This window comes from Dermochelys coriacea, chromosome 4 (genome assembly GCF_009764565.3).
Source record: "Dermochelys coriacea isolate rDerCor1 chromosome 4, rDerCor1.pri.v4, whole genome shotgun sequence".
In the NCBI taxonomy this organism is placed as follows: domain Eukaryota; kingdom Metazoa; phylum Chordata; order Testudines; family Dermochelyidae; genus Dermochelys; species Dermochelys coriacea.
The window spans coordinates 74,139,904-74,164,387 of NC_050071.1; the positions used below are offsets into that span (position 1 = coordinate 74,139,904).

General features: G+C 39.3%; 1 protein-coding gene and 1 long non-coding RNA gene across 3 annotated transcripts in view; one reads left to right on the top strand and one right to left on the bottom strand.

Annotated features, from left to right (window-relative positions):
* GALNT7 (polypeptide N-acetylgalactosaminyltransferase 7) overlaps positions 1–24,484 on the top strand; it is a 108,831-nt gene that overhangs the window by 42,631 nt on the left and 41,716 nt on the right. For both annotated transcript variants that reach the window (XM_038398383.2, XM_038398382.2), the window contains exons 2-3: positions 8,934–9,394; positions 21,134–21,300. In XM_038398383.2, the coding sequence (XP_038254311.1) occupies positions 8,934–9,394; positions 21,134–21,300 (628 nt within the window). The remainder of the gene's footprint in view (positions 1–8,933; positions 9,395–21,133; positions 21,301–24,484) is intronic.
* On the bottom strand, positions 6,143–7,057 carry LOC122459914. The gene is made up of 2 exons (XR_006280895.1): positions 6,569–7,057; positions 6,143–6,287 (listed from the first exon to the last, which is right to left on the bottom strand). It is a non-coding gene; the product is annotated as an uncharacterized LOC122459914 (long non-coding RNA).

Sequence of the window (24,484 nt, forward strand, 5' to 3'; positions counted from 1 at the left end):
AAATAAGAGATTTCTGAATTGATTGTGACATACAACATTAGTTGTTCTTGATTTATGCATAGCAACTTTATTCAGAACTCTATTTGCGGTATTTTATCACCAGTATGGTATTTTCAAGGATTAACATTTTGAACAGGTGGTAGTTGATAGATATTAGGCATGAGTCACTTTAATCTTATGGCTACCAATAAATTGTTAGAGATGGCATCCAGTAAAGAGTTTTGTGCAATTGAAACATTATGAACACAAGCCACTTACAAAGAAACTGATGGCATGTCTACGCTACCAAAATTAAGTCGACCTAACTTACATCTGCATACAGCCACCACAGTAATTATAAGGAGTACTTGTGGCACCTTAGAGACTAACAAATTTATTCATTTGTTTGTGTCTACACTTTTGCTTCTTGAATCAGTGGCGTGCGTCCTCATCAGGAGTGCTTGCACCGATTGAACTCTTAGTGTGGGGCATTATGGGACAGCTTCTGAAAGGCAGTAACTGTCAATGTAAGGAATGCAGTATCTACGCTGATGATGCTTCGACCTAACTACATCGACATTGACTCTATCCCTCTTGTGGAGGTGGAGTTATTAAGTTGGTGTAGCAGGCGATTTACATTGACAGGAGTGAAATTTTAGTGTAGACACTTGCATAGTTAGGTCGACATAAACTGTCTTCCATGAACCTAACTCTATAGTGTAGGCCAGAGTTTAGGATGCAGATTAATCTAGGTGCTGTCTTGGGAGTCATGGGGAGACAAGTGAAGAGGCATGATGATAGGGCATTTAAGTCTCTTGCTTCACTGGTAATTGGACTGAATGCTTTCTATTTTTGCATGTTTTAGTAATTAGTAGTAGTGTCCACAATTTGTTTTTAGTGCTGTACAATCATGCAGGAAGACAAACATCCTGCCCAATTTTTCAGTTTTAAAAAAACAAAGTACAGGTGAACGGGTGAGGGAAAGGTGAAGATAAGTCTATGTATCTTTTCATAGCTCAGTAAACAACTTCTGTCTTCTCCAACTTTGTGTAGGAAAAATCACTTTCTTTATAATCAAATACAGGATCATGGGGTACGACCACTTTCAAAAGAAGCTACTTGTTTCTCAGTGGATCTAGGGTAGGGGTAGGTGAACTTTTTGGCCTGAGGACCACATCTGGGTATGGAAATTGTATGGTGGGCCACGAATGCTTATGAAATTGGGGGTTGGGGTGTAGGATGGGGTGAGGGCTCTGGCTGGGGTGGCAGAAATGAGGAGTTCCAGGTGTAGGAGGGGGCTCCGGACTAGGGCACGGGGTTGGGATGTTGGGGGGGTGGAGGACTCTGGCGGGGGGGTGCGGGCTCTGAGGTGGGGCTGGGGATGAGGAGTTGGGAATGCAGGAGGGTGCTCCGGGCTGGGACCGAGGGGTTTGGCGGGTGTGAGGGGGATCAGGGCTGGCGCAGGGGGGTAGGCTCTGGACAGCACTTACTGCAAGTAGTTCCCAAAAGCAGCGACATGTTCCCGCTCCGGCTCCTATGTGGAGGCACAGCCAGGTAGCTTTGTCTGCAGGCACTGCCCTGAAGCTCCCATTGGTCGCAGTTCCTGGCCAATGGGAACTGCGGGGCTAGCGCTTGGGGAAGGGGCAGTGTGCAGATCCCCCTGGCTGCCACAATGCACAGAAGCTGGAGGGGGGACGTGCCGCTGCTTCTCGGAGCCGTGCAGAGTGGGGCAAGCACCCTGGACCCTTCCCTGTTTAATAGCCATTATCCAAACCTATGTGAGTATTTTTCAGGCATTGTAGCCAAATATAGTGATGTAAACTCTCAGTTAGAATAAGTTGTTCTACTTGGATGCCTGTGGTACTTGCAGTCCAGTTACTTTCCAGATTTGTTCTTATTGTGTGACATGTAAGATGTAGAAAAACAGATTTGTTTGCAGATATATAACTCAGCTTGCATACTGTTGTTTGAAATGCATTGCATAGAAAATCAGAGTGATTCTACCTATTTTTTTTGTCTTTAGTAGAAAATTAGACTGTACTGTACAGTGTTGTAGCTTTATTGGTCCCACGATATTAGACAAGGTGGGTGAGGTAATATCTTTATTGGAACAACTTCTGTTGGTGAGAGAGATGAGCTTTTGAGCTTACACAGAGCTCTTTTTCAGGTCTATACTATGATTGCATAAGCCTGCTTTTTATATACTGCAGGCTGGTGGATGTACAACAGATAAAATGTGATGTAGATTGTATGCCTGTAGTACCAATATTTTTTTGTAGAACATTTTTATTTTTTGTGACCTCTTGAATTTTTTTCCCTTTGCTAGTCAGCTATTGTGCTTCTTATGACATCAGATGACATTGACAACTGCTGTGAACACTAAGCAGGGCACTTTAGCCTTAACTTGGAATAGGGCCTCGGAAGCCAAAGTGAGCACGTGTGCCAAAGGGAATCATGGAGGAACTCAACTGGATGGGTTGTCAAGCCACTGCTGCTTCTCGTACTACAGAGATAGGGTGCATGCAGTGTGACAGGGGGCAAGTAACACCTATCTACTAACCAAATACAACTCTGCATTAAGGCCCTGATTCATGAAAACATGTAAGCATGTGCTTAAGTCTCAAAGTCAATGGGACGTAAGCATGTATGTTAAGCACATACTTTGGTATTTTATTGTATTATGGCCCAAATATTTGTATAGCCAACTGTACAAATGCTTTACAAAGTACTAGTTGACCTTTTAGTTTACAATTAACAATATTGCAACGTATTGTTGTGATATAATGTCACACAATGTATCTGTGCATTTTCTTGTATAGAATACTACATCAGCTACCTGATACATTCCACCTAAAACCTGAGTACGTGCTTGTGAATATCTCTGTAAAACAATTCCTTTTTAAGTAACCCCAGACTGTGCACTTGTGCACACTCTGTCTCGTGTTTTTTCCATTGGTACAGTACCATACTCCACTGACACCTGGAGGTTCATTTTAGCAATATTTGTGTCACAAAATTAATTTTACAACTTAACAAAACTACAATGTATGGATTTAGGAAAATTCAAACTAGTAATCAGGGTGAATTTGTTTTAAATCTCTAGTCAGGAAGACTCAATTTAATCATGGATTTCTACATAAAAGTGCATTCTTGTTCGTTGTTATAACTTTAATACATATTCTTCACAACTCAGAGATAGGTTTCATTTTTAGAAGGTACACACTATATATTTTTAAAGTGATTTATTTTGAAAACTTTTCAGATTAGTTTTACAGCTATATCAGAAAATGAATGATTGATTGTTTCATTTACCAAAGATAATTGAATAGATATTTATGAAGTCATTGGGAGATGAACTATCTCCAATTCAACAGATTAATTGTTAATATTTGGAGGATTTTCTTGCCATGCTGTATTAGGAGGAGAAAGTCACCAGACAGACATTTTAAATTGTTTTTTTTTTAACTAGAACAACCACCTTATGTATTCTGGATTTTTTTTCTTCAACAGCAAACATATTATATTTTACCAAATCAATCATATGAATTTTTTAATTTAGTTAAACATTCAAGTTTTTTAAAATCAGGTTTGTTTTTCTTAAAATTGTTTTTAACTAAAATAGTTAAATGAAATATTTTTAAAAAACAAAAAAAATTAAATCAACTGTGTCAGCCAGGTCAACATGAGAAACTTAAAATATTGGCTTCTGCAGCTAATTCAGTTGTCTTCACCTTCATTTTCCTGTTTGTTCATAATCTGGAAAAGAAAAACAAGCTTTCCTGCTTTTTAAGGTCCCAAACGATTTCTCGATTTGGAATGAATTAGTCCAAAGGAAGAAAATATTCTTTCTACACTGGCAGAAGAAGCTACTGATGTTAAAAGTGAGATTATCACTTCAACAGTCTGTGAATCCAAGTGCTTAAGTGACTTCCACCAGTTCACTGGTGTGACTTTCTTTAAAACATAATCAGCAAACATATATTTATTGTATGGCTCATCCTTAGCTCTGAAGTTTATTATAGTTGGCATTATGGGGAGATGATTGTTGGATGTCCATGTCATAACCATCTCCTCTTCTTCAGCAGTTAAGCTGTGACCCTGGTACCGAGTATTGAGAATATTTGCAAGAAAATGAGCTGGAGATAGTGCTTGTCCCATTCATTTTTTTTAATGCTTGTAATTTACCTCTGTCATTGAGATCTTAAAAAGAGAAATATGCACTCAGTTTCTTCCAAATTTCAACAGTGTCAGCAAAAAACAGCTATTTCCCTGCATTTTGTTCAAGGCTACAGAAATAGGCTTTAGGGTACTCAGCATGTGTTCAACATTTCGCTTAAGCCTGATGTTGAGAACTTTGGCTGTGACAGTGCCATCTATTTTTTCACAATTTTGTTCACAAACTGTTAACAGATTTTAGGCCAGTTCTTGATATAGTACTCAAAACAGTCCACTGCTGAGTTCCATCACACGTCTTGTGGGAGAGTTAGCTTGGTTCCTCCCACTTTTTTCAGAGCAGTTGCTGCAAAGTGGTTGTTTTTTGCAATTTCAACAACATTAGCCTTTATTTCTGGAACACTGAAGTCTTTGGCTAAAACATGTATCAAATGAGCACTGCAACCGTATGTTGTTAGCTTGGGACTCTCTTCTAAATAATTTCTTCTCATCTTGGATACATTTGCAGCATTGTCTTTGACCAAGCTCCGTACTAGACATTTGAATTTTTTTCTGCAGTTTGTTATAGCTTTTACTGCTACTTCTTGTAAGTATTCTGCTGTGTGTGCATTTCCTTATGTATCAATTGTTTCTGTAATGAAGACATTCCCTTCTTCTATTGTCACATAAGCACATACAACAGGATCATTATGGACATTGCTTCACCCATCAAGACTCAGGTTAACGGTTTTATCCTCTAGACCTTTTGCACACTGCTCAATTTCTCTTTCATACACTTTATCCAGCAATTTGCCTGCGACATCTGCTCTGTTGGGTGGACTGTATCCTGGTCTTAATGACTGAACTATGTTAATGAAGTGTGGTTTCTCAATCATATGGAAAGGAGAGTTTCTTGCATAAACAAACCGGGCAATTTTTTCATCAATTACCTCTTTTTGTAATCTGCTGGTTCTTATCACAAACTTATCTATGGTTTCAGAGTAGCAGCCGTGTTAGTCTGTATTCGCAAAAAGAAAAGGAGTACTTGTGGCACCTTAGAGACTAACCAATTTATTTGAGCATAAGCTTTCGTGAGCTACAGCTCACTTCATCGGATGCATTTGGTGGAAAATACAGTGGGGAGATTTATATACATACACAGAGAACATGAAACAATGGGTTTTATCATACACACTGTAAGGAGAAAGAAAAGGAGTACTTGTGGCACCTTAGAGACTAACAAATTTATTAGAGCATAAGCTTTCGTGAGCTACAGCTCACTTCATCGGATGCCTCATGAAGTTGACAGATTTCCACTCTATACGGCTAAATTCAGTGCCTTGCATAATGACAGGTTTCAGAGTAGCAGCCGTGTTAGCCTGTATTCGCTACAGCTCACGAAAGCTTATGCTCTAATAAATTTGTTAGTCTCTAAGGTGCCACAAGTACTCCTTTTCTTTTTGCGAATACAGACTAACACGGCTGCTACTCTGAAACCTGTAAGGAGAGTGATCACTTTAAGATGAGCCATCACCAGCAGCAGGGGGGGGAAAGGAGGAAAACCTTTCATGGTGACAAGCAAGGTAGGCTATTTCCAGCAGTTAACAAGAACATCTGAGGAACAGTGGGGGGGGGGGAAATAACATGGGAAATAGTTCTACTTTATGTAATGACTCATCCACTCCCAGTCTCTATTCAAGCCTAAATTAATTGTATCCAGTTTTCAAATTAATTTCAATTCAGCAGTCTCTTGTTGGAGTCTGTTTTTGAAGTTGAAGGATAGCTACCCTCAGGTCTGTAATCGAATGACTGGAGAGACTGAAGTGTTCTCCGATTGGTTTTTGAATGTTATAATTCTTGACTTCTGATTTGTGTCCATTTATTCCTTTCCCCCTGCTGCTGCTGTTGATGGCTCATCTTAAGTGATCACTCTCCTTACAGTGTGTATGATAAAACCCATTGTTTCATGTTCTCTTTATCTATGGTTGTTTCTGGATGATGGATATTTTTGGCTACAGGTGATATGCTTTGGCTATGTGACATACATGATGTAACTGAAACACTCTAATTGACAGATAACTCTGAAATTATAGAAAATGATGGTGATCTTGAAGATGGATAGTGTTCAGAATCCTGTATGTTGAGGATGGATTCTCCTAAACAAAATAAGTCAATGCAGTTATTTAATTATTATTACCCTACTGCTCATTTAGTATTACTCATTGCATTCACTGACACTCAGTACTATTTTAAAGGTGAAAGTGAAAAAGGAAGATCTGCCTATTTCAACTATTTATTTTTTATCACAACTGCATCAATAATGCTACCATAGAGTAACAACTATATTTTTCCCTCAAACATGAGAATTCAAGAATAGTCCTGAAGGAAGACAGGCAGTCCTTAAAGAAAGAAGTATGAAATAAAAAAGTTTACCAACCTGAAGATCCTGCACGTTCAGACATGTTCCTTTCCTCATTTTCAACGCAGCTTCCTCCTGAGAAGGAACACTTCTCGTGATGTTGTTTCATTTGAGCAACCAGGCTTTGCATTTCTTTGTTGCACTGTTTTCATTTCATTCCTGTCTTACCCCAGGTAGAGGAACTTCATTAAAATATTTCCAAACTGGGTCTCTCTTATTGCTGCTGCCATTATAGATTTTCCCTTCTAGTGAGAGAATGGTATGGTAGATCTCAAATCAATGAAGGCTACACTCAGAAAGACCTCAAGACTTCTGGAATATGCTGTTCAAACGGTTTCACTTTTGTTTCTACTGCCTGTCCCTCTCTTATCACATTTATCACCAGACTGCTTCTCCTTGTCCAGATCTATTCCGCCCCCAACAATCTTCTCTTCATTGAACTTTTTGAAACTGTGCACTTTTAGAGAGAGGTAAGGGACTGACTCTGTGTACACAAATTTGCAGAGGGACAATAGGGTTGAGGTCTGTTATTTCTCACCTCTCTATTTTTTTTTATTTTATTTAAAAACATTTTTGCTGTTAACAAGCATGTTATCTCTGCAGAAACAAATCCACAATTTGAGAACTGCAAAACTAATCATCTCTGATAGTATCTTCTAGACTGAGCACTGAGTCACATTGGGTAGATAGAAAGATTAACCTAAATAATCTATACAGAAGACCCTGGGACCCCATAAGATTGGGACCCTAATCCATGAACTATTGGAACTCATTTACAAAACTTTTCTTAAACATTACATGAATATATTGTCTCATATTATAGCATTAGAATTTATAATCCCTATTCCATGATGAGATATCTTTGAGCTATAATGTATCTTAAGTAAAACTATCTTTAGAAAGGTTCTTTCCTCAAAATCCAATTTTTATCCACCCTGGTTATAGTATGCTTCCAAGTTTTTGACTGAATCAAGTAGATAAAGAATGTTCTGGACTGACAATAAATCATGTGGGAGTTTGGAAACTGCCTTAGGAAACAAGTGATGTACTTAATCTCTAATTACAGATTTGGCTATTAATTAGCTCAGCACCACTAAATTGTTGCCCTCAAAATCTGGGATTTTAGTAGTAACTTTGGTAGGTCATGAGTCTTTTTATTGCTAGAATGCAGTGAATATGAAGAGTATCATGTAGGTTCCCTCTACATCAATGCCTAGAACTTCTGTTTTACAAGGTGATAGGAATGAGTAAGATATTTAATACCACTGTTAACTAACTAAGGAATTTTTTTTTTTTAAGTCTTGTCACTTTTGGAGGCTTCTTCACTCTATAAACCAGTCCTTCATTGGTTATACACTGACATTTTCTTCTGTCTACAGTAGGACCTCCCTCTTGATTTCCAGTGGCAGTCGTAAGAGGATATTTTTCATGGTAGCTTTTACTCTTTGCACCAGTCCCCTCTGGTGTATGTATGTTTCCTGTTGTTGTTTTTATTATTTGTGTTTTGCTTTATTTTCTTTCATGGCAGCTTGTTACCTCCTTGCAAAATGTGCCCCAACACATGCTGAGCTACTTCCCTGTTGTCTTGGCCTTGTAAGATTTCCTCAAAAGTATCCATTATAAATGAAAGTGTAGATGTAGTAGTCTAATAACTTGTTTCAGCTACTTGGCTCATTAATAATTTCTACATGTATTAAAATACCCTGGTGCAACAGACTCTTGATCAAATTTTCTACTTTGTTTGCCAGCTGTTACGTTGGCTTAAATGCTTTCATCAGTGTTCTAGGAAAAATTAAACTTTACCGTTATTCCTGTTTTTTTCACAATTTGAAGAAATCTTAACAATAGGTCCTAAATAATGGCCTTTATGGGATTTTCAGATGCACTCAACATTACCCTAATTGTACTCCCATTGAATTCAGTGGGAGCAAAGTTAGGTCAATGCTGAACGCTTTTGAAAATCCTGTCCTTTGTATCTAGTGTAAACACTGAGCCCCTTTTAAAAAGTGCTATAGAATTGTAAAGCATTATTAAATAACTCAGTGTTCTTTACCAAACCATTTTATAAATGGGAGAAATTCAGCCAGAGAGAGTAAGTGGGATTTGTGGAGGTGTCTAAGAGAATTAGGAGAACTGGTCCTGTTAGAAGTCCTCTTTCCAAGCATGTGGTAGTTGCTGGTAGAACCTAAAGTCCAATCTGTAAACAATACTTGCTTGCTACTACTGTTTAATTACTACTTTAGTACTGAGTATCAGCATATAAAGTTTAGGATTTAAAAAACTGAGTTCTATATTTATCATAGTTTGTAATGGTTTCCTGGTGTGTGTGTGTGTGTGTGTGTGTGTGTGTTTTGTTTTTTGTTTTTTTTTAATATACATATAGGAGGACAAAGAAGCTAAGAATCCCGTGCCAGACAAAGGAAACCATGGACTAGCTCCAGGAAATGAGAGATTCAAACCTGTGGTACCCTGGCCTCATGTCGAAGGCATGGAAGTGGACTTAGAATCTATTCGAAGAAAAAATAAGGCCAAAAATGAACTAGAACATCATGTTGGTGATAACAATCAGCAGAACATCATGCAGAGGCAGTATCTCACATTTAAGCCTCAGACATTTACATACCATGATCCTGTTTTACGACCTGCAATCCTTGGTAATTTTGAGCCCAAAGAACCTGAGCCTCATGGAGTTGCTGGTGGCCCTGGAGAGGAAGGCAAGCCATATGTATTAGGACCAGAATACAAAGAATCCATTCAAGCCAGCATTAAAGAGTTTGGGTTTAATATGGTGGCAAGTGATATGATCTCACTAGATCGGAGCATTAATGACTTGCGTCAAGAAGAGTAAGCAGACTTCTAATTTTTTGTTCTTGTTTTGTTGTTGTGAAGGATTGGATAATTTTTTTACATGTGTTTTAACCACATCTTTAAAACCACAGAATAGATGAAGCCAAATAAGATCTCTTGTGTTAGAAGACTGCCTGTTACATCATACCAAACACTTCCCTGTGTTCTTATTTTACTTAATCTTTTCTTGAATATTAATCTCGATTGATTGCCCTTCTGAAGTAGTCCATTCTCATGCCTAATCACTTGAATTAGGATGTCTTGAGTCAGCCACTTCTTTAATTATCCTCTTTTATTTTTAATCTCTCATCAAGATTTTTTAATATTGTGGATAAGCCTTTTTATGTCCTTTTAAAGTTTGCGCAGAACATTACAACACTTCCTCCTCCCATCACTCCGCAAGCCCTCTAAAGAGAGCTCTTTCTAACAGAAAACCAAAACTAAGAAATATATTCTTTCCCTTGCTGTATGCACCTATAACACTGATTACCTGCCTACATCCACAGAACTATTTATCCGCCATAGATGTGTTTAGAACTCAAAGCTGACATCAGCATAATCCTCCTAACCACTTTGCTTATTGCGTATTGTAGTGAAGGAAACTGCTCTAGTGATTTAAATTCCTTTCTCTAGTATGTAGGGGTTTTGGGGTATATTTTGGTGGGGCTTCGGAGTTTTTAACAATTTCTTCCAATTACTCTACAGATAGTAAAAAGAAAAGGAGTACTTGTGGCACCTTAGAGACTAACAAATGTATCTGAGCATAAGCTTTCGTGAGCTACAGCTCACTTCATCGGATGCATTCGGTGGAAAATACAGTGGGGAGACTTATATACACACACAGAGAACATGAAACAATGGATTTTATCATACACACTGTAAGGAGAGTGATCAGTTAAGATGAGCCATCAACAGCAGCGGGGGGGGAGGAGGAAAACCTTTCATGGTGACAAGCAAGGTGGGCCATTTCCAGCAATTAACAAGAACATCTGAGGAACTGTGGGGGGTGGGGTTGGGGGGAGAAATAACATGGGGAAATAGTTTTACTTTGTGTAATGACTCATCCACTCCCAGTCCCTATTCAAGCCTAAGTTAATTGTATCCAGATTGATTTCAAATTGATTTCAATTCCACAGTCTCTCGTTGGAGTCTGGTTTTGAAGTTTTTTTGTTGAAGGATAGCCACTCTCAGGTCTGTAATCGAGTGACCGGAGAGACTGAAGTGTTCTCCGACTGGTTTTTGAATGTTATAATTCTTGACGTCTGATTTGTGTCCATTTATTCTTTTACGTAGAGACTGTCCAGTTTGACCAATGTACATGGGAGAGGGGCATTGCTGGCACATGATGGCATATATCACATTGGTAGATGCGCAGGTGAACGAGCCTCTGATAGTGTGGCTGATGTGATTAGGCCCTATGATGGTGTCCCCTGAATAGTTATGTGGACAGAGTTGGCAACGGGCTTTGTTGCAAGGATAGGTTCCTGGGTTAGTGGTTCTGTTGTGTGATGTGTGGTTGCTGGTGAGTATATGCTTCAGGTTGGGGAGCTGTCTGTAAGCAAGGACTGGCCTGTCTCCCAAGATCTGTGAGAGTGATGGGTCGTCCTTCAGGTTGTAGATCCTTGATGATGCGTTGGAGAGGTTTTAGTTGGGGGCTGAAGGTGATGGCTAGTGGCGTTCTGTTATTTTCTTTGTTGGGCCTGTCCTGTAGTAGGTGACTTCTGGGTACTCTTCTGGCTCTGTCAATCTGTTTCTTCACTTCAGCAGGTGGGTATTGTAGTTGTAAGAATGCATGATAGAGATCTTGTAGGTGTTTGTCTCTGTCTGAGGGGTTGGACCAAATGCGGTTATTTCGTAGAGCTTGGCTGTAGACAATGGATCGTGTGGTATGATCTGGATGAAAGCTAGAGGCATGTAGGTAGGAATAGTGGTCAGTCGGTTTCCGATATAGGGTGGTGTTTATGTGACCATCGCTTATTAGCACCATAGTGTCCAGGAAGTGGATCTCTTGTGTGGACTGATCCAGGCTGAGGTTGATGGTGGAATGGAAATTGTTGAAATCATGGTGGAATTCCTCAAGGAATTTTCTTTTCCATGGGTCCAGATGATGAAGATGTCATCAATGTAGCGCAAGTAGAGTAGGGGCATTAGGGGACGAGAGCTGAGGAAGCGTTGTTCTAAGTCAGCCATAAAAATGTTGGCATACTGTGGGGCCATGCGGGTACCCATTGCAGTGCCGCTGATTTGAAGGTATACATTGTCCCCAAATGTGAAATAGTTATGGGTGAGGACAAAGTTCAGCCACCAGGTTAGCCGTGACATTATCGGGGATACTGTTCCTGACGGCTTGTAGTCCATCTTTGTGTGGAATGTTGGTGTAGAGGGCTTCTACATCCATAGTGGCTAGGATGGTGTTTTTAGGAAGATCACCCATGGATTGTAGTTTCCTCAGGAAGTCAGTGGTGTCTCGAAGATAGCTGGGAGTGCTGGTGTAATGTAGGGCCTGAGGAGGGAGTCTACATAGCCAGACAATCCTGCTGTCAGAGTGCCAATGCCTCAGATGATGGGGCGTCCAGGATTTCCAGATTTATGGATCTTGGGTAGCAGATAGAATACCCCAGGTAGGGGTTCTAGGGGTGTGTCTGTGCGGATTTGTTCTTGTGCTTTTTCAGGGAGTTTCTTGAGCAAATGCTGTAGTTTCTTTTGGTAACCCTCAGTGGGATCAGAGGGTAATGGCTTGTAGAAAGTGGTGTTGGAGAGCTACCTAGTAGTCTCTTGTTCATATTCCGACCTATTCATGTTGACGACAGCACCTCCTTTGTCAGCCTTTTTGATTATGATATCAGAGTTCTTTCTGAGGCTGTAGATGGCATTGTGTTCTACACAGCTGAGGTTATGGGGCAAGTGATGCTGCTTTTCCACAATTTCAGCCCGTGCATGTCGGCGGAAGCACTCTATGTAGAAGTCCAGTCTGCTGTTTCGACCTTCGGAGGAGTCCACCCAGAATCCTTCTTTTTGTAGTGTTGGTAGGAACGTCTCTGTGGGTTAATATGTTGGTCAGAGATGTGTTGGAAATATTTCTTGAGTCGGAGACGTCGAAAATAGGATTCTAGGTCACCACAGAACCACAGTATCATGTTCATGGGGGTGGAGGAGCAAAAGGAGAGGCCTTACAGATGGTCTTTCTAGCAGCTTGAGAAGGCTGGATTGTGTTCAATCTTCACATTTTCGTTATTAAATCTGTGTTAAGAGAAGGTCCTCTGAGTTCAATATATTGATCACTGCAAAATCATTTACCACTATTATCTCTTTTTTTTTCTTTTTTTTTCTGTTTGCTATGTGAAATATGGTACTTGTCTATCTCATTCCCTTGCCATCCCGATATGTGGAGCTGTACCAACTACAGGACTTCAAGCCAAGCTCTGGATTGTATGTCTCCAGCTGTGGCATTTGAATCATTGGTTGAGTGATTGGTTACTGTAGCACCACCCGTGTATTTTCTGATGAGTGTTTTCCACTCCAGGAGCTGGGACACAGTCAGCCATCTGCTAACCTGACTCATACTTTTACAACTTCTGTTGTTTGAATTTACTGCCTGCTGCATGCTTGTTAAAAAAGAAAAGGAACATATTCTGAATGAACCGCATAGACATGACAGAGTTTTTTCCCCCGTCTTCTTTTTTTTGTGCTGAGGGCCACAGATTCATTACAATGGGTACTTCTGCTTGCTTGCAGCTTGGGGACAGTTCCTTGCAGGTGCCTCCACAGTGGCAAGCAGCTCAGCGAGACCTCTTTACCGCAGAGCTTTTCTGAGGAAATTTCCAAACGTTATTTCAAGTGTTTATAAGATCATCTGAAGAATTTGTTTAATTCCCAGATATGCCCCAGGGCTGCTTTTGATTTATGCAGAGAATGACCCATCAGCTTCACTTCACTTTCTGAGGTGTCTGCAGCAGCTGCTCCCCCTGCAGGCTTCAGGGAAAGAGCTCTACCAAGAAAAGCCAGAGGCGGAAGGAAGGGTCTGTATCTCCCTGCTTTCCCTTTGCCATTAAGTGTCTTGCTGGGGAGCAAGAGTGTAGTTTCCCTTCACAGCCTAGGCTGGGTGGGGGTCACATTGGACTCTCTTCTCTGGGATGGAAAGGATTTGACCAGACTGGAAAAAAACTGGCATCAGGGAAACTAGCTCCCGTCTCCATGAGGGGAGTGAACCCAGAATGGTAGTGCACTTGAATCCCAATAGCCCTCACCAACATCCACACCTCTGACTGCAGAGCTTGGTTGGCCCCCATCCACACACACACTTTCCTCTCCCTTCCCCACCCTGAGTCCCCTTAGATTGGGGATGGAGACACTGGATACCACACAGATGCTGCCAACACTTGAGAGTGCAGTAAGGGGCCTTTTGGTTCAGCTCTCTCTACTCTGCGGCCAACTTCATCCTCCCTCTGAAGCAGGATTATGGGGACAAAATCCCAAAGGGAGAAATAAAATGAGTAATAAAATCAGTGCTGGGTTCTCCTGCTCACCTCACAGAGTACAGCATGGTTGATCAGTGCAGAAAAGACAGTCTATAGATGTGCTGATTCTTTTAGGTATGCAAACACACACTCCTACAAAGTTCTTCCTTCTAAGGGGAGGGAGACCAACTGCCAAAATCAGAGTTTGAGAATCAAATAGTAAAATATATTTAAAATACAAAAAAAGAAAGAATTGAGCCTCTTTCAGGCAAGAGAGCACTGAATATTGTCCAACTTACATTTAGGAAGTCTACTGGTGTCTTAGACAAGCTATAGCTATCTATCCCTCCTCATGCACCTCATGCTGTCAACGGAATATTTGAAAATGCTGTTTGGGGATTTTAGTTGGATATTTTGTGAATGGTAGTTCACCTCTTAAAAATAAATGCCGTTTTGTTTTAACTATTCTTCCTAACAAAACTTGATAACTAAAAATACGTCATGGGCAGGCTTGAATCCAAAATTTGACTGTGATACTAGTGTGCTGGTCAATGAAAGGCTGTTGGGGGAAGTAATGAGCAGACATGACTGCAAAAGATGATGGTGAATGAAAAAATGTGCTTTTAAAAAAAGACTTTATTGCAGCTACTATACCAGTACCATACCACTTTTGAGCAAAGCATCAGAAAAGTGAGCAGTACAAAATAGCTATCACTAGGTGGCATGATGAATCACAAATCTTTTGAAATTGGAATTCAGCTTCAAAATGCAATTTATTTATGAAGGGTTCAGTACTGGTTTGATCTTTTCTTTATATAATTTTAGAAGTAAATAAGTTATTTTTAATGTCTAAATGACATTTGGAATATGTTTCAATAATGTAAATGCTAACAGCCTACATTTTCAAAACTGTTGGTTAATTTTTGGTTCTCCACTGAGCCTGAATTTTTTAGCCATTACAACTCCCATAGAAGTCAATATAAGTGCTTAATACCTCTGAAAATCGGGCCCTGTACATTTAAAGTTGGGTATCCTAAATGAGTGGACATTTTTTTTTGAAAATATAGGTCGAAATGACTACAGTATAGATACATAGATACGGTTATGGTCGAAATATAAAACATAATTTCTTAAGCAAGAGAGACCATGATACTGGATTTCTTAAGAATTAAAAAACCAAAATATAGATGAAAACTTTACTCTTAAGAGTATCCAGTATTAAATAGCCCATTATAATGCTTCTCTCCCTCTTAAGTTGGGGGAACCTCTAACTTGATCACAGTACCTATTCTGTATCTTTCTGCTTTTGGTATTCAAGAGTTGTAAAAATGGAAAAGACACATGAGGATACCTAATTTGTCTCTTTGTCGCTTCAGGGTTGTTCCCTACACTACATTTTTTTCCCTACTGCTTTGTGAGTTATAGTTTCTGAGCAATGATTTGAGCACTAACTCAAATTATATGTTCTAATTCTCAGATTGTTGAAGTGGTTCCATGAATGTTACATATTGTGGAACTCTATAGTGATTATTTTTAGCCGCTGTCATCAGAAGGGACAATAACTATTGTGGTGGGAATGCATTTCTGAATACTGACTTTATTATGTTTATGAATTTATGATGGTATTAAGTTGCCATATTGATAGCCCTGCATTCACAGAACAGACACTGTACTTCATTGGGAATATACATTTTTCCATGTTGCCAAGGTAATGCCTGTTTTCTGGAGGGGAAACGCATGCATGCATGCATACACCTAACAGAGTGAGAAATTAACTCTATTTCCACAAAAAGAAAAGGAGGACTTGTGGCACCTTAGAGACTAACAAATTTATTTGAGCATAAGCTTTTGTGAGCTACAGCTCACTTCATCGGATGCATTGAGCTGTAGCTCATGAAAGCTTATGCTCAAATAAATTTGTTAGTCTCTAAGGTGCCACAAGTCCTCCTTTTCTTTTTGCGGATACAGACTAACACGGCTGCTACTCTGAAATCTATTTCCTCAGTCATTCAGTTTTTGTGTCTGTTAAGGATGGTCACTCAGCAGTACCCATTGTTGTCTGATGTGAAGACCTGCTGCAGAAACTGAGATCATCAATTCATTTCAGATAGATCAGGCACAGTAGTGAAAGATTCTACTTGTTCTGCTTTTAGACAAAATGTTCGGGGTAGATGAGTGAAGAAAACCTAGAGAGAAACTGACTAGCCGCATGTTAGTTTCACTGTGATGTCAGTGGGATAAAATGTTTCTGCTCGTTCACAAAACAGATATAATCAATCCCCCTTTATCTTGTCCCTTCCCCTCCCCCCGCCCCAAAAGGATTTCCTTTCCTGTGGGGAGAGGTGGGATATCTGTAATTTCATGACAAATTTAAATTGCTACTGCTGTGCCTGATCCTCCTGTATCTGTCTCCGTGTTAACTTCATACTTGGAGTGTGAAAGGTGCTGTATAAAAACAAATTCTAATCTATTCTTTTTTTAGTCTGGCCAGTCATGATTTTTAAGTTCAGTGTGAAATTATGTTTAAACTATAGGCCACACTTACTCTGTGCTGTTACTTGGAATTAATTTGTACCTGGTATTTATTTAGTCTACCACTGGATGTCACTACTGTTCCACATAAATGCAGCCAGGAAAAGGATTTATCTAGTGTTGGGAGAGAAAGGAGGAGGGAGAGTCCATTTGGCACTTAACTATTGGAAATCGTTTAATTTAACGCTTCTCAGACACTGGCAATTCATAGCATATGTTTGAAGCCATTAGACTCGCACATTGTTTCAAACTCCAATTGGCAAATGCAGAATTGTGAGCGCAGACTGAATGTATCGATTATTGTAGACTCTGAATGCCATTCACAGGCTTGTTGGTGATGAGTCACCACACTGACTATCCAAGAAATTAGATCAGGTCTCTGGAAATGGCTAGGAGTAAGATCTTACTAGGCGTATAGATGCTGTAGTATTATAGTTTACAAATAGCACATTTATCCAGAAATGACTTTCAACCTACAAGTGTAATGTCTACTAACTGTTAGATCTGCAGAGATTAGGTTGGATTTGTAGAATAAAAAAAAGTCTAGACCTTCGTTGGTTTTATGTCAATATGATAGGTCTGTTAAATATACTAGAGCACAAAATGCTGTTAAATTGCTCACAGATGTTTCATGACGGTCGGCTTTTGTAACCAGATTTTTAAGAATTTTTTTAAGCTATTACAGAAATAGAACATGATTTATTGTTAGATTTTTTTTTCCTCTTGAAAATTGTACCTCAGGAAGGAAGAAACAAGCAGAACATTTGTTTTTTAGATTTAAAATAAGGCTGTCACTCCCATTTTTTGGGTGAGTTATGTGGCTTTTTTGGGAACAGGATGCAATCTCTAAACCTTATTAATTATCAATGTCTTTCCCTATTTAAAGAACACAAGTTATGTGATAACAGTACTTAAACTTTGTAAAGACAAAAGTTGGCAGTACAATCTAGATCAGATACCACCTTTTCTCATATGGCAAACATACAGATATTTTCTGTGACCTTTAAATTGAATTTTTGAATGGATTTCAGCTGCCATTCTGTCTTGGAACATGATACATTAGAGTGCATGATAACGGTGTGGTAGAAATACTTCCAAATAAGCATAACTAAAACTCCAAACTTGATCCAGATAAATGTATATTTAAAACAGAACACAGTTGGAATACATAACCTGCCTTGAGTAAATATGTAGTGGAAAAACTTTCCTCCAATAAATAACTTAAAAGGGACACAGTAGCTAAGCATGTAGCCTGCACACAGTATAGTACATATAATGCCAACAACTCGCATCATAGTGTAGGGATACCAGAAAAGGTTTCTGCTCCAAACTGGAGTTACTCTTATTTGAAATCAGTCAAAAAATTTTGTGACACAGACTTTGGGTGAAAAACCAGTGGTCTGAATGTACGATTAATTGAAAGTCTGTCCACAGATACTTGCATGTCCTTAGCTGATAGTCAGAAGTGATTGTCTTTTATTCTTTCAATCTCCAGCTATAAAAATGTCAAGATACAAAATATACAGTCTCTAATCCATATTCTTAAAGAGCTCTTCTGATTTCAGAAGTGGTATTTCAAGCTCATTTGAGAGAGTAGAGGCTTCATTAGGGACAATCTTAATAGATTTTGCAGTCAAATTATGAACTGATTTCTAGAATGTGAGACTAGTATGTGTCCACCAGATTTCAGCTTTGCTTTGGTGCTATATAGAATAGCACTGAATCACATCTCCTTACAGTAGCAAAACTCTTCCCTCCTTTTGTACAAATGCCTATAGGCATCCACAACGCTCCAACTATTTCCATGTCTGCTTGCCTTCTGAATTTTGTTTTTGAAACATCCAATGGCATGACGAACGTAGTTGTTCTGTTTATCAATCAGATGCAGGATTCTTTAGAGATATCCTCTGGTACAGTATACAGGGAAATATAAAAATGAGGACTAAGGAGTGAGCTTACTCTGTCTTTCTTTGTTTTTCTATAACACCAAGTTAGACAATGCTGGAAAACAAGGTGAGAATCTCTCCTGTTCAATAGACATTCCTGTAGCTAACAGATGAGTTAATTTTCAACATGGCAATAGGTTAACAGTAGGTTCCTCCAATTTTCTGTAGTAGGACTGGTGGTATTGATACCATCAGGTAGATTGTGAAAACTCCTTCATGGGAGGTTTTCAAAAGGAGACTGGATAGCCATCTGTCTTGGATGGCTTAGACCCAACAAATGCTGCATCTTGGCAGAGAGGTAGACCAGATGACACTTGTGGTCCCTTCTAACCCTATGATTCTCTAGGAAAGGATACCTGGACCACGCTGTGGGTGGCCTGAGTGTGTGTACTGGTCAACTATCAAGTTGCAGTCAGGAGACAAATAGTGTGGTTGGAATTGAGCCGGAAGTCAGGGTCAGGTACCAAGTTGCAGGTGGGAGACAAATAGCACAGTCAGGTTTGAGCCAGGTCAGGATGCCAGAGAGTCAAGATCAGGCACCAGGTTACAAACAGCGGGCAAGTAGAAGTCAGGGACAAACCGGGATCGGAAGCCAGAGTCTAGGGTCCACATCAAGGCAAGAGTGGAAGCAAGAAGGTGTTCTATGTCATCGCTCACACAGCTCACCATGATGGCTTCCTGATTTATGTACCGGCATGAGCCAATCAGTAGACTGGTGTAGGGTTGTCACCACTCAGGCGCTGCTGGACAGTTCTTTCTGCAGTGTCTAGCTTCATACAGTCCCGCAGCGGAAGCCCAGCCTACACTTCCAGTAGGGATGCGGTTACGCGGAAGCATCAGCCCAAAACCTCCAGGGTTCCATATTCCAATCCTGCAGGCTCTTACAGGGAGTGAGCAGTAAGGTGATAAAATTTGCTGCTGACCCAACTTGCCTAGGTTGGTCACAAGTAAGGAGACTAAGCAAATTCAGAGGGATCTAATGCAATTAGGTAAATGGGCAGTACAATGGCAAATGAAATTCACTGCACACAAATGTCACATAATATGTATTGGAAGGAATATTTTGAACTACTTAAACACATCGCTGGTTTCTAACAACTTGTCAACACAATGATTTTGTGCATAGCAAGCCAGGATGTGACTCGATAGCTCACTGTGTGCATCCTGTTACCGTGCACTTTGATGTACTGCATCATCGTGAATCTCATATGATCTAGTAGAATTAGAAGGGTTTTAGAGACCTGAACAGTCTGAAAGGATTGGAAGTGTTTAGTTTGGTGAGGGGACATAAGGCATAAAAAATAATAAAGTGCAAAGTTGTGGTAAATCCTGTTTTCCTTTTTTAACCAAAGAAGACAAAGGGGATATTCAATGATGTTAAAAGGTAGCACATTTCAAACTGATAAAAGAAAATACTTTTATACAGCATCCCACATCTGGAACTCGTTGCCCCAAGATGTTAGAGCCCAAAAACTTAGTAGTATTTTTAAACTATTTAAACCTTTTATATGGATAATGAGAACATCCACCGTTACATTAGGTTGGATATAAACCCACATGCTTCATTAGAAATTTTCTCTGAAGAGGGTATTCCAAAGTTGTCCACTAGGGGGCTCCTTGCAGTTTACTTTGCACCGTTGTGTGACCTATGTCAGAAGTATGGACTACCAAATGGATATACCAGTTGTCATTTGATGTGCCACCTCCTGTGGTCCTAGCAGCTGAATTTCTGTTAATCTGTGAGGGAATGGCAACCATTTAAAGGTTACTCAGCTCAGAATTTTGAATATTACTTTTTTATTATGGTGATGCCTGGTAGCTACATCATAGATAGTTTACGTTCTAAAGTGGCCACCTGTTCTTGGGGGGTTTTCCCCTAAATATAGATGGTCTAGCAGTGTGAAATTTCATACTGTTCATTTTAATGCTCTTTGAATTTTCTGTGCAGTTCTTGTTCGGTCTCTTATTTGATAAAATTTTTAATAGGAAGCCTTTGAAGTTGGACTGTGGCTGAAATTTGGATTGGCAGTTTGAGCTTCATTGTTGATTTATCTGTTTTAAAAAATTGTATATCTACACAGAATGTGGCAGAAAGATGTATCCTCAGTAGATCGGGTACAATGCTTTATTTTGTTTTGGTGGTGGGGGAAATGGATGTCAAGGCATTTTTAGCCTTCATTCATTATAGCTGAAAGTTTATGCACCGGTGATTGCCAGTTACTTTTCTGTTGTAAAGATAAAATCTTCTCCATAAGCAGCTATGCTTTTCTGTCAGATTGTATATAGAGCAGAAAGTTTTATATGCAGCAGTGGCAAATGAGCATATGTGTGCAGCTTCTGCACATCTGTCACTTAATAACTGTGTGCTTAAAAATGTGTTTAGATATGAAAGGACTGATAAACCAGGGTTTTGGGAACAGTGGGAAGCAGTTCACCTAATGTTTATAATAGTAATTTACAAGATTTTGCAGGGTTTTTTTATCCTAAATATGTGACACAAATGGAAACATTTTACAAACTATTATTTTTACTTGTAAGAATGTGGTTTACAGGAACATTACAAACTGGTTGCTGCTTTTTATAAATTAGTAATATAAATGTATTATGCAGGAGGTGAGACACCATAATGGTCTCTCCTGACCTTAAAATCCTATGAATCTATGAAATAGTAACGCTATATTTTGTTTTTGATATCCTGCTTATCTGTAACTTGAAGCAGAGACTTTAAGTAAAACTTCATTCACACACATTATTAAGAGATACACTGGAAATTTACAGTAACAAAATAAAATCTTTTGCAGGTGCAAGTATTGGCATTATGATGAGAACCTGCTCACCTCCAGTGTTGTCATTGTCTTCCATAATGAAGGATGGTCCACACTCATGAGGACAGTTCACAGTGTAATAAAAAGGACACCAAGGAAATACTTGGCAGAAATTGTGATGATTGATGATTTCAGTAACAAAGGTAATGCATAGGCGATTAACACGGAATCTGTAGAAAAGAGGGGGAGGGGATATTAAAATAATTTTAATAATTAGCTTATTGGATTTATTATTCTGTTATATGGATTGTATGTAACTGTACAAGAAAAACAAGATGGTATTTATACAGTCATTTTCATCTTTCAGTAAAACACGTGCTACATCTCAATGGATAGTAATGAAAAGGAAAACGCTGGTCTATATGCATATATTTCTGTTCTATGCATAAAATTTGTGGCAGATTTTCCCAAGAGTTTGGTTAGCACATTAGTATGGAGGTCTGGGTTAATTAGCACATTCTGTCATTGGGAATTTTAAAAAGGATAATCTGTTTAGAGATAAATTGAAACAAGGCATAGTGCTAGGCGCTATCAGTAACTGTCAAACCAGTGAGCATGAAGTACTTATCTACTTGTATTTTCACTGCTTCTCTTCTTTTAATCAAGGAGTTAGTGCTCACTTTGACATAAGAAGTGTCTTTCATCTTGCCCTCACAGGGAAATCCTATCTTAATTCGGACTATAGTCGAAATTTGACTACAATTATTCAGTAAACCATATTAATTTTTTCACTGTCTTAATGTTTTTTGGAGCCACCCATGATTCTTTGAAACACAGTACTGCGTTTACCATTGCTTATATTTCATTGAAAGAAAAACTATTTTACCCACACATTTTTACATGAAATTTTCTTTATTTCGTGGTGGCATATGGGCTCCAGCTGCATGTCATCAAAGCTTCCAGACATTTGTAGTCTTTCCTGCCCATGCTCGTCATCCCTGTTCTTCCTTTCCTCAGATGTGAACCAAGATGGAAATGTATATGCTGTGTATACATATGTATGATTTTAAATATATAATATGCATTATAAAACACATGCTCTCTTGCTCGCTCTCACTCTCTCCGACTGTTTTCCTAGTATTGAAATCTTCAGGTCTAATGCTCATTGGCAATGTAAAGTGAAGCTGATTTGAGAAGAGAATAGCAAGAGGTGGCATGTTAATGTACATGTAAATAAGATAATCAATGATATAGAGGGTCAGTTCGATGTCTATTTCCCTTGATCAGTTTTCAATTTAAAACGCTTTGTTTTATACTATGCATAATTAATCTGAAAGACTCACTGCCACAAGATATTGTTGAGGAAAAATTCCTAGTAAGAGTCAGAAAAAGATTAGACATTTGTGTGAATAAAAAATATTTGCTTCTACAGCAAGGATAATTTTTGGTTATGGCACTGGACTTAGATTCAGGAGTATTGGGTTCAGTTACAGGCTGTACCTTTTCCTTTCTGACTTCAGGCAAATTGTTAATCTCTTTGTGCATCAGTTCCTCACCTGAAAAATGGAGATAACAATACTTCACTACCTCACGGGGTTATTATGCAGCTAAATCCAAAAATACTGGGGAGGGAGGGACAGCTTTCGGATGCTACAATGATGAGAGTCAAAATAAGTATTAAGACAGAAAAATTAGATAAGATAAACATTTATAAGGTGCATAAACCTGAGATTAGAAAGAAATTTCCTTTATAGGCAAGTTGTTGTCGTCTACATGATTATTATGGGATCTTTGCATGTTCCTCTGAAGCATCTTGTACTGGTAGCTGTGAGAGTCAACATTGCCTTTGGTCTGCTTTTAGTATGGCAGTTCCTAAGCAGAGCTAGTATTGCCAAATCTTGATGCAACGGCATTTCTATGCTGTCTGTCCCTTGGATTGGTATATAGCAAGGACAAGGCATGTCTGATCATAGGTGAGTATGAACTGCTCCTGGAGTCTGGGATCGCTGTTCCGTATACTCCTTTTTCTCTTTGAATAGTTGAATTTGGAGGGCATCTGGCTATGTGGGGACCCAGTGCTGGCGTGGTTCTCCTTTTGTATTGTTAAACAGTCTGGCACACAGTATACTTGTCTCCTGCCTGTCCCCATCTCACAGGGGAATATTGGTAAAGAATGAATCCTAGAAATTAATTTTATGGCTCAAATGATTGTATTAAAAGCAGGTTAGACTTTTTGCATGTAAAGCATTATTAAAATGATAAATATACATTAATTTTCACAACATCCCTATGAGGTAGGAAAACATTAGGAGCAGAATAGTACTGGACCCAGGACTGAACCCCTGTGGGACTAGATATGCCTTCCCAGTTTAACAGCAAATAATTGATAACTATTGTTGGAGTATAATCTTTCAACCAGTTGTGCATCCACTTTATAGTAATTTCATCTGGACTACATTTCCCTAGCTTGCTTACAAGAATGCCATGAAGGCCTGTGTCAGAAGCCTTACTAAAATCAGGATGTTTCTCAAGTACACCTTCCTTGCATCCATTAGACCAGTAGTGCTGTCAAAGAATGATCCACTATATTCCTATTGACTCTTACTAGAATCACACCATCTGAGAAGCTGGTTTAGACTTTTATATAATATGTAAATGTTTCTCTAAAGGATATGGTTTTTTAATAATTTAGTCAGCAGCCATATACTAGACTTTTCAGCTGGTATCACAGCTCTCTTTATGTGCAATTCAAGGACTTGCTGAGCCAGTTAAATAAAAGCTAACATCACTGTAAAATTAGATGGCCTGTTTAGTAAAAGTTCGTTGGTATTTAATCTGAATTCATAGTACTGTTCGTGTTGTGTGAATATGACTGACTATGCGCTTTATATAGGTGACTTTCATGGACTGTCTGGCATAATAGACCTAGTACTACAAGATAGAATAGTATACATCAGGGGTGGCCAAACTGGTTCACAGGTTCGCATAGCGCCCGCCCGCCCCCCCCCACCATCTGCCAGCCGGGCTGGGGGGGGGGGGGGAAATCTTGAGACTCTGCCTTGCAGCAGAGTGGTGGGGTAGGGGCTTCTGCCCAGCAGAGAGAGGGGTCTCAGGGCTTCAGTCCTGCGGGGCATGCCTGCTGGGGCTCAGGGTTTCAGCAGGAACAGGACTGAAGCCCCAAGTCCCATAAAGTGCTTCCCGTACGACTGACGTCCTGAGCCCCAGCAGGCGTGCCCCAGCTCTCGAACATCTGAAGATTATTGTATGCAGCTTGGAGGGTCAGAAAGTTAGGCCACCCCTGGTATATGTGTATTTAAGATTATAAGGAAAAATTAGAATTTTATTACCTGAGAAACAGCATGACTATGTAATTAGCATTGTCATATA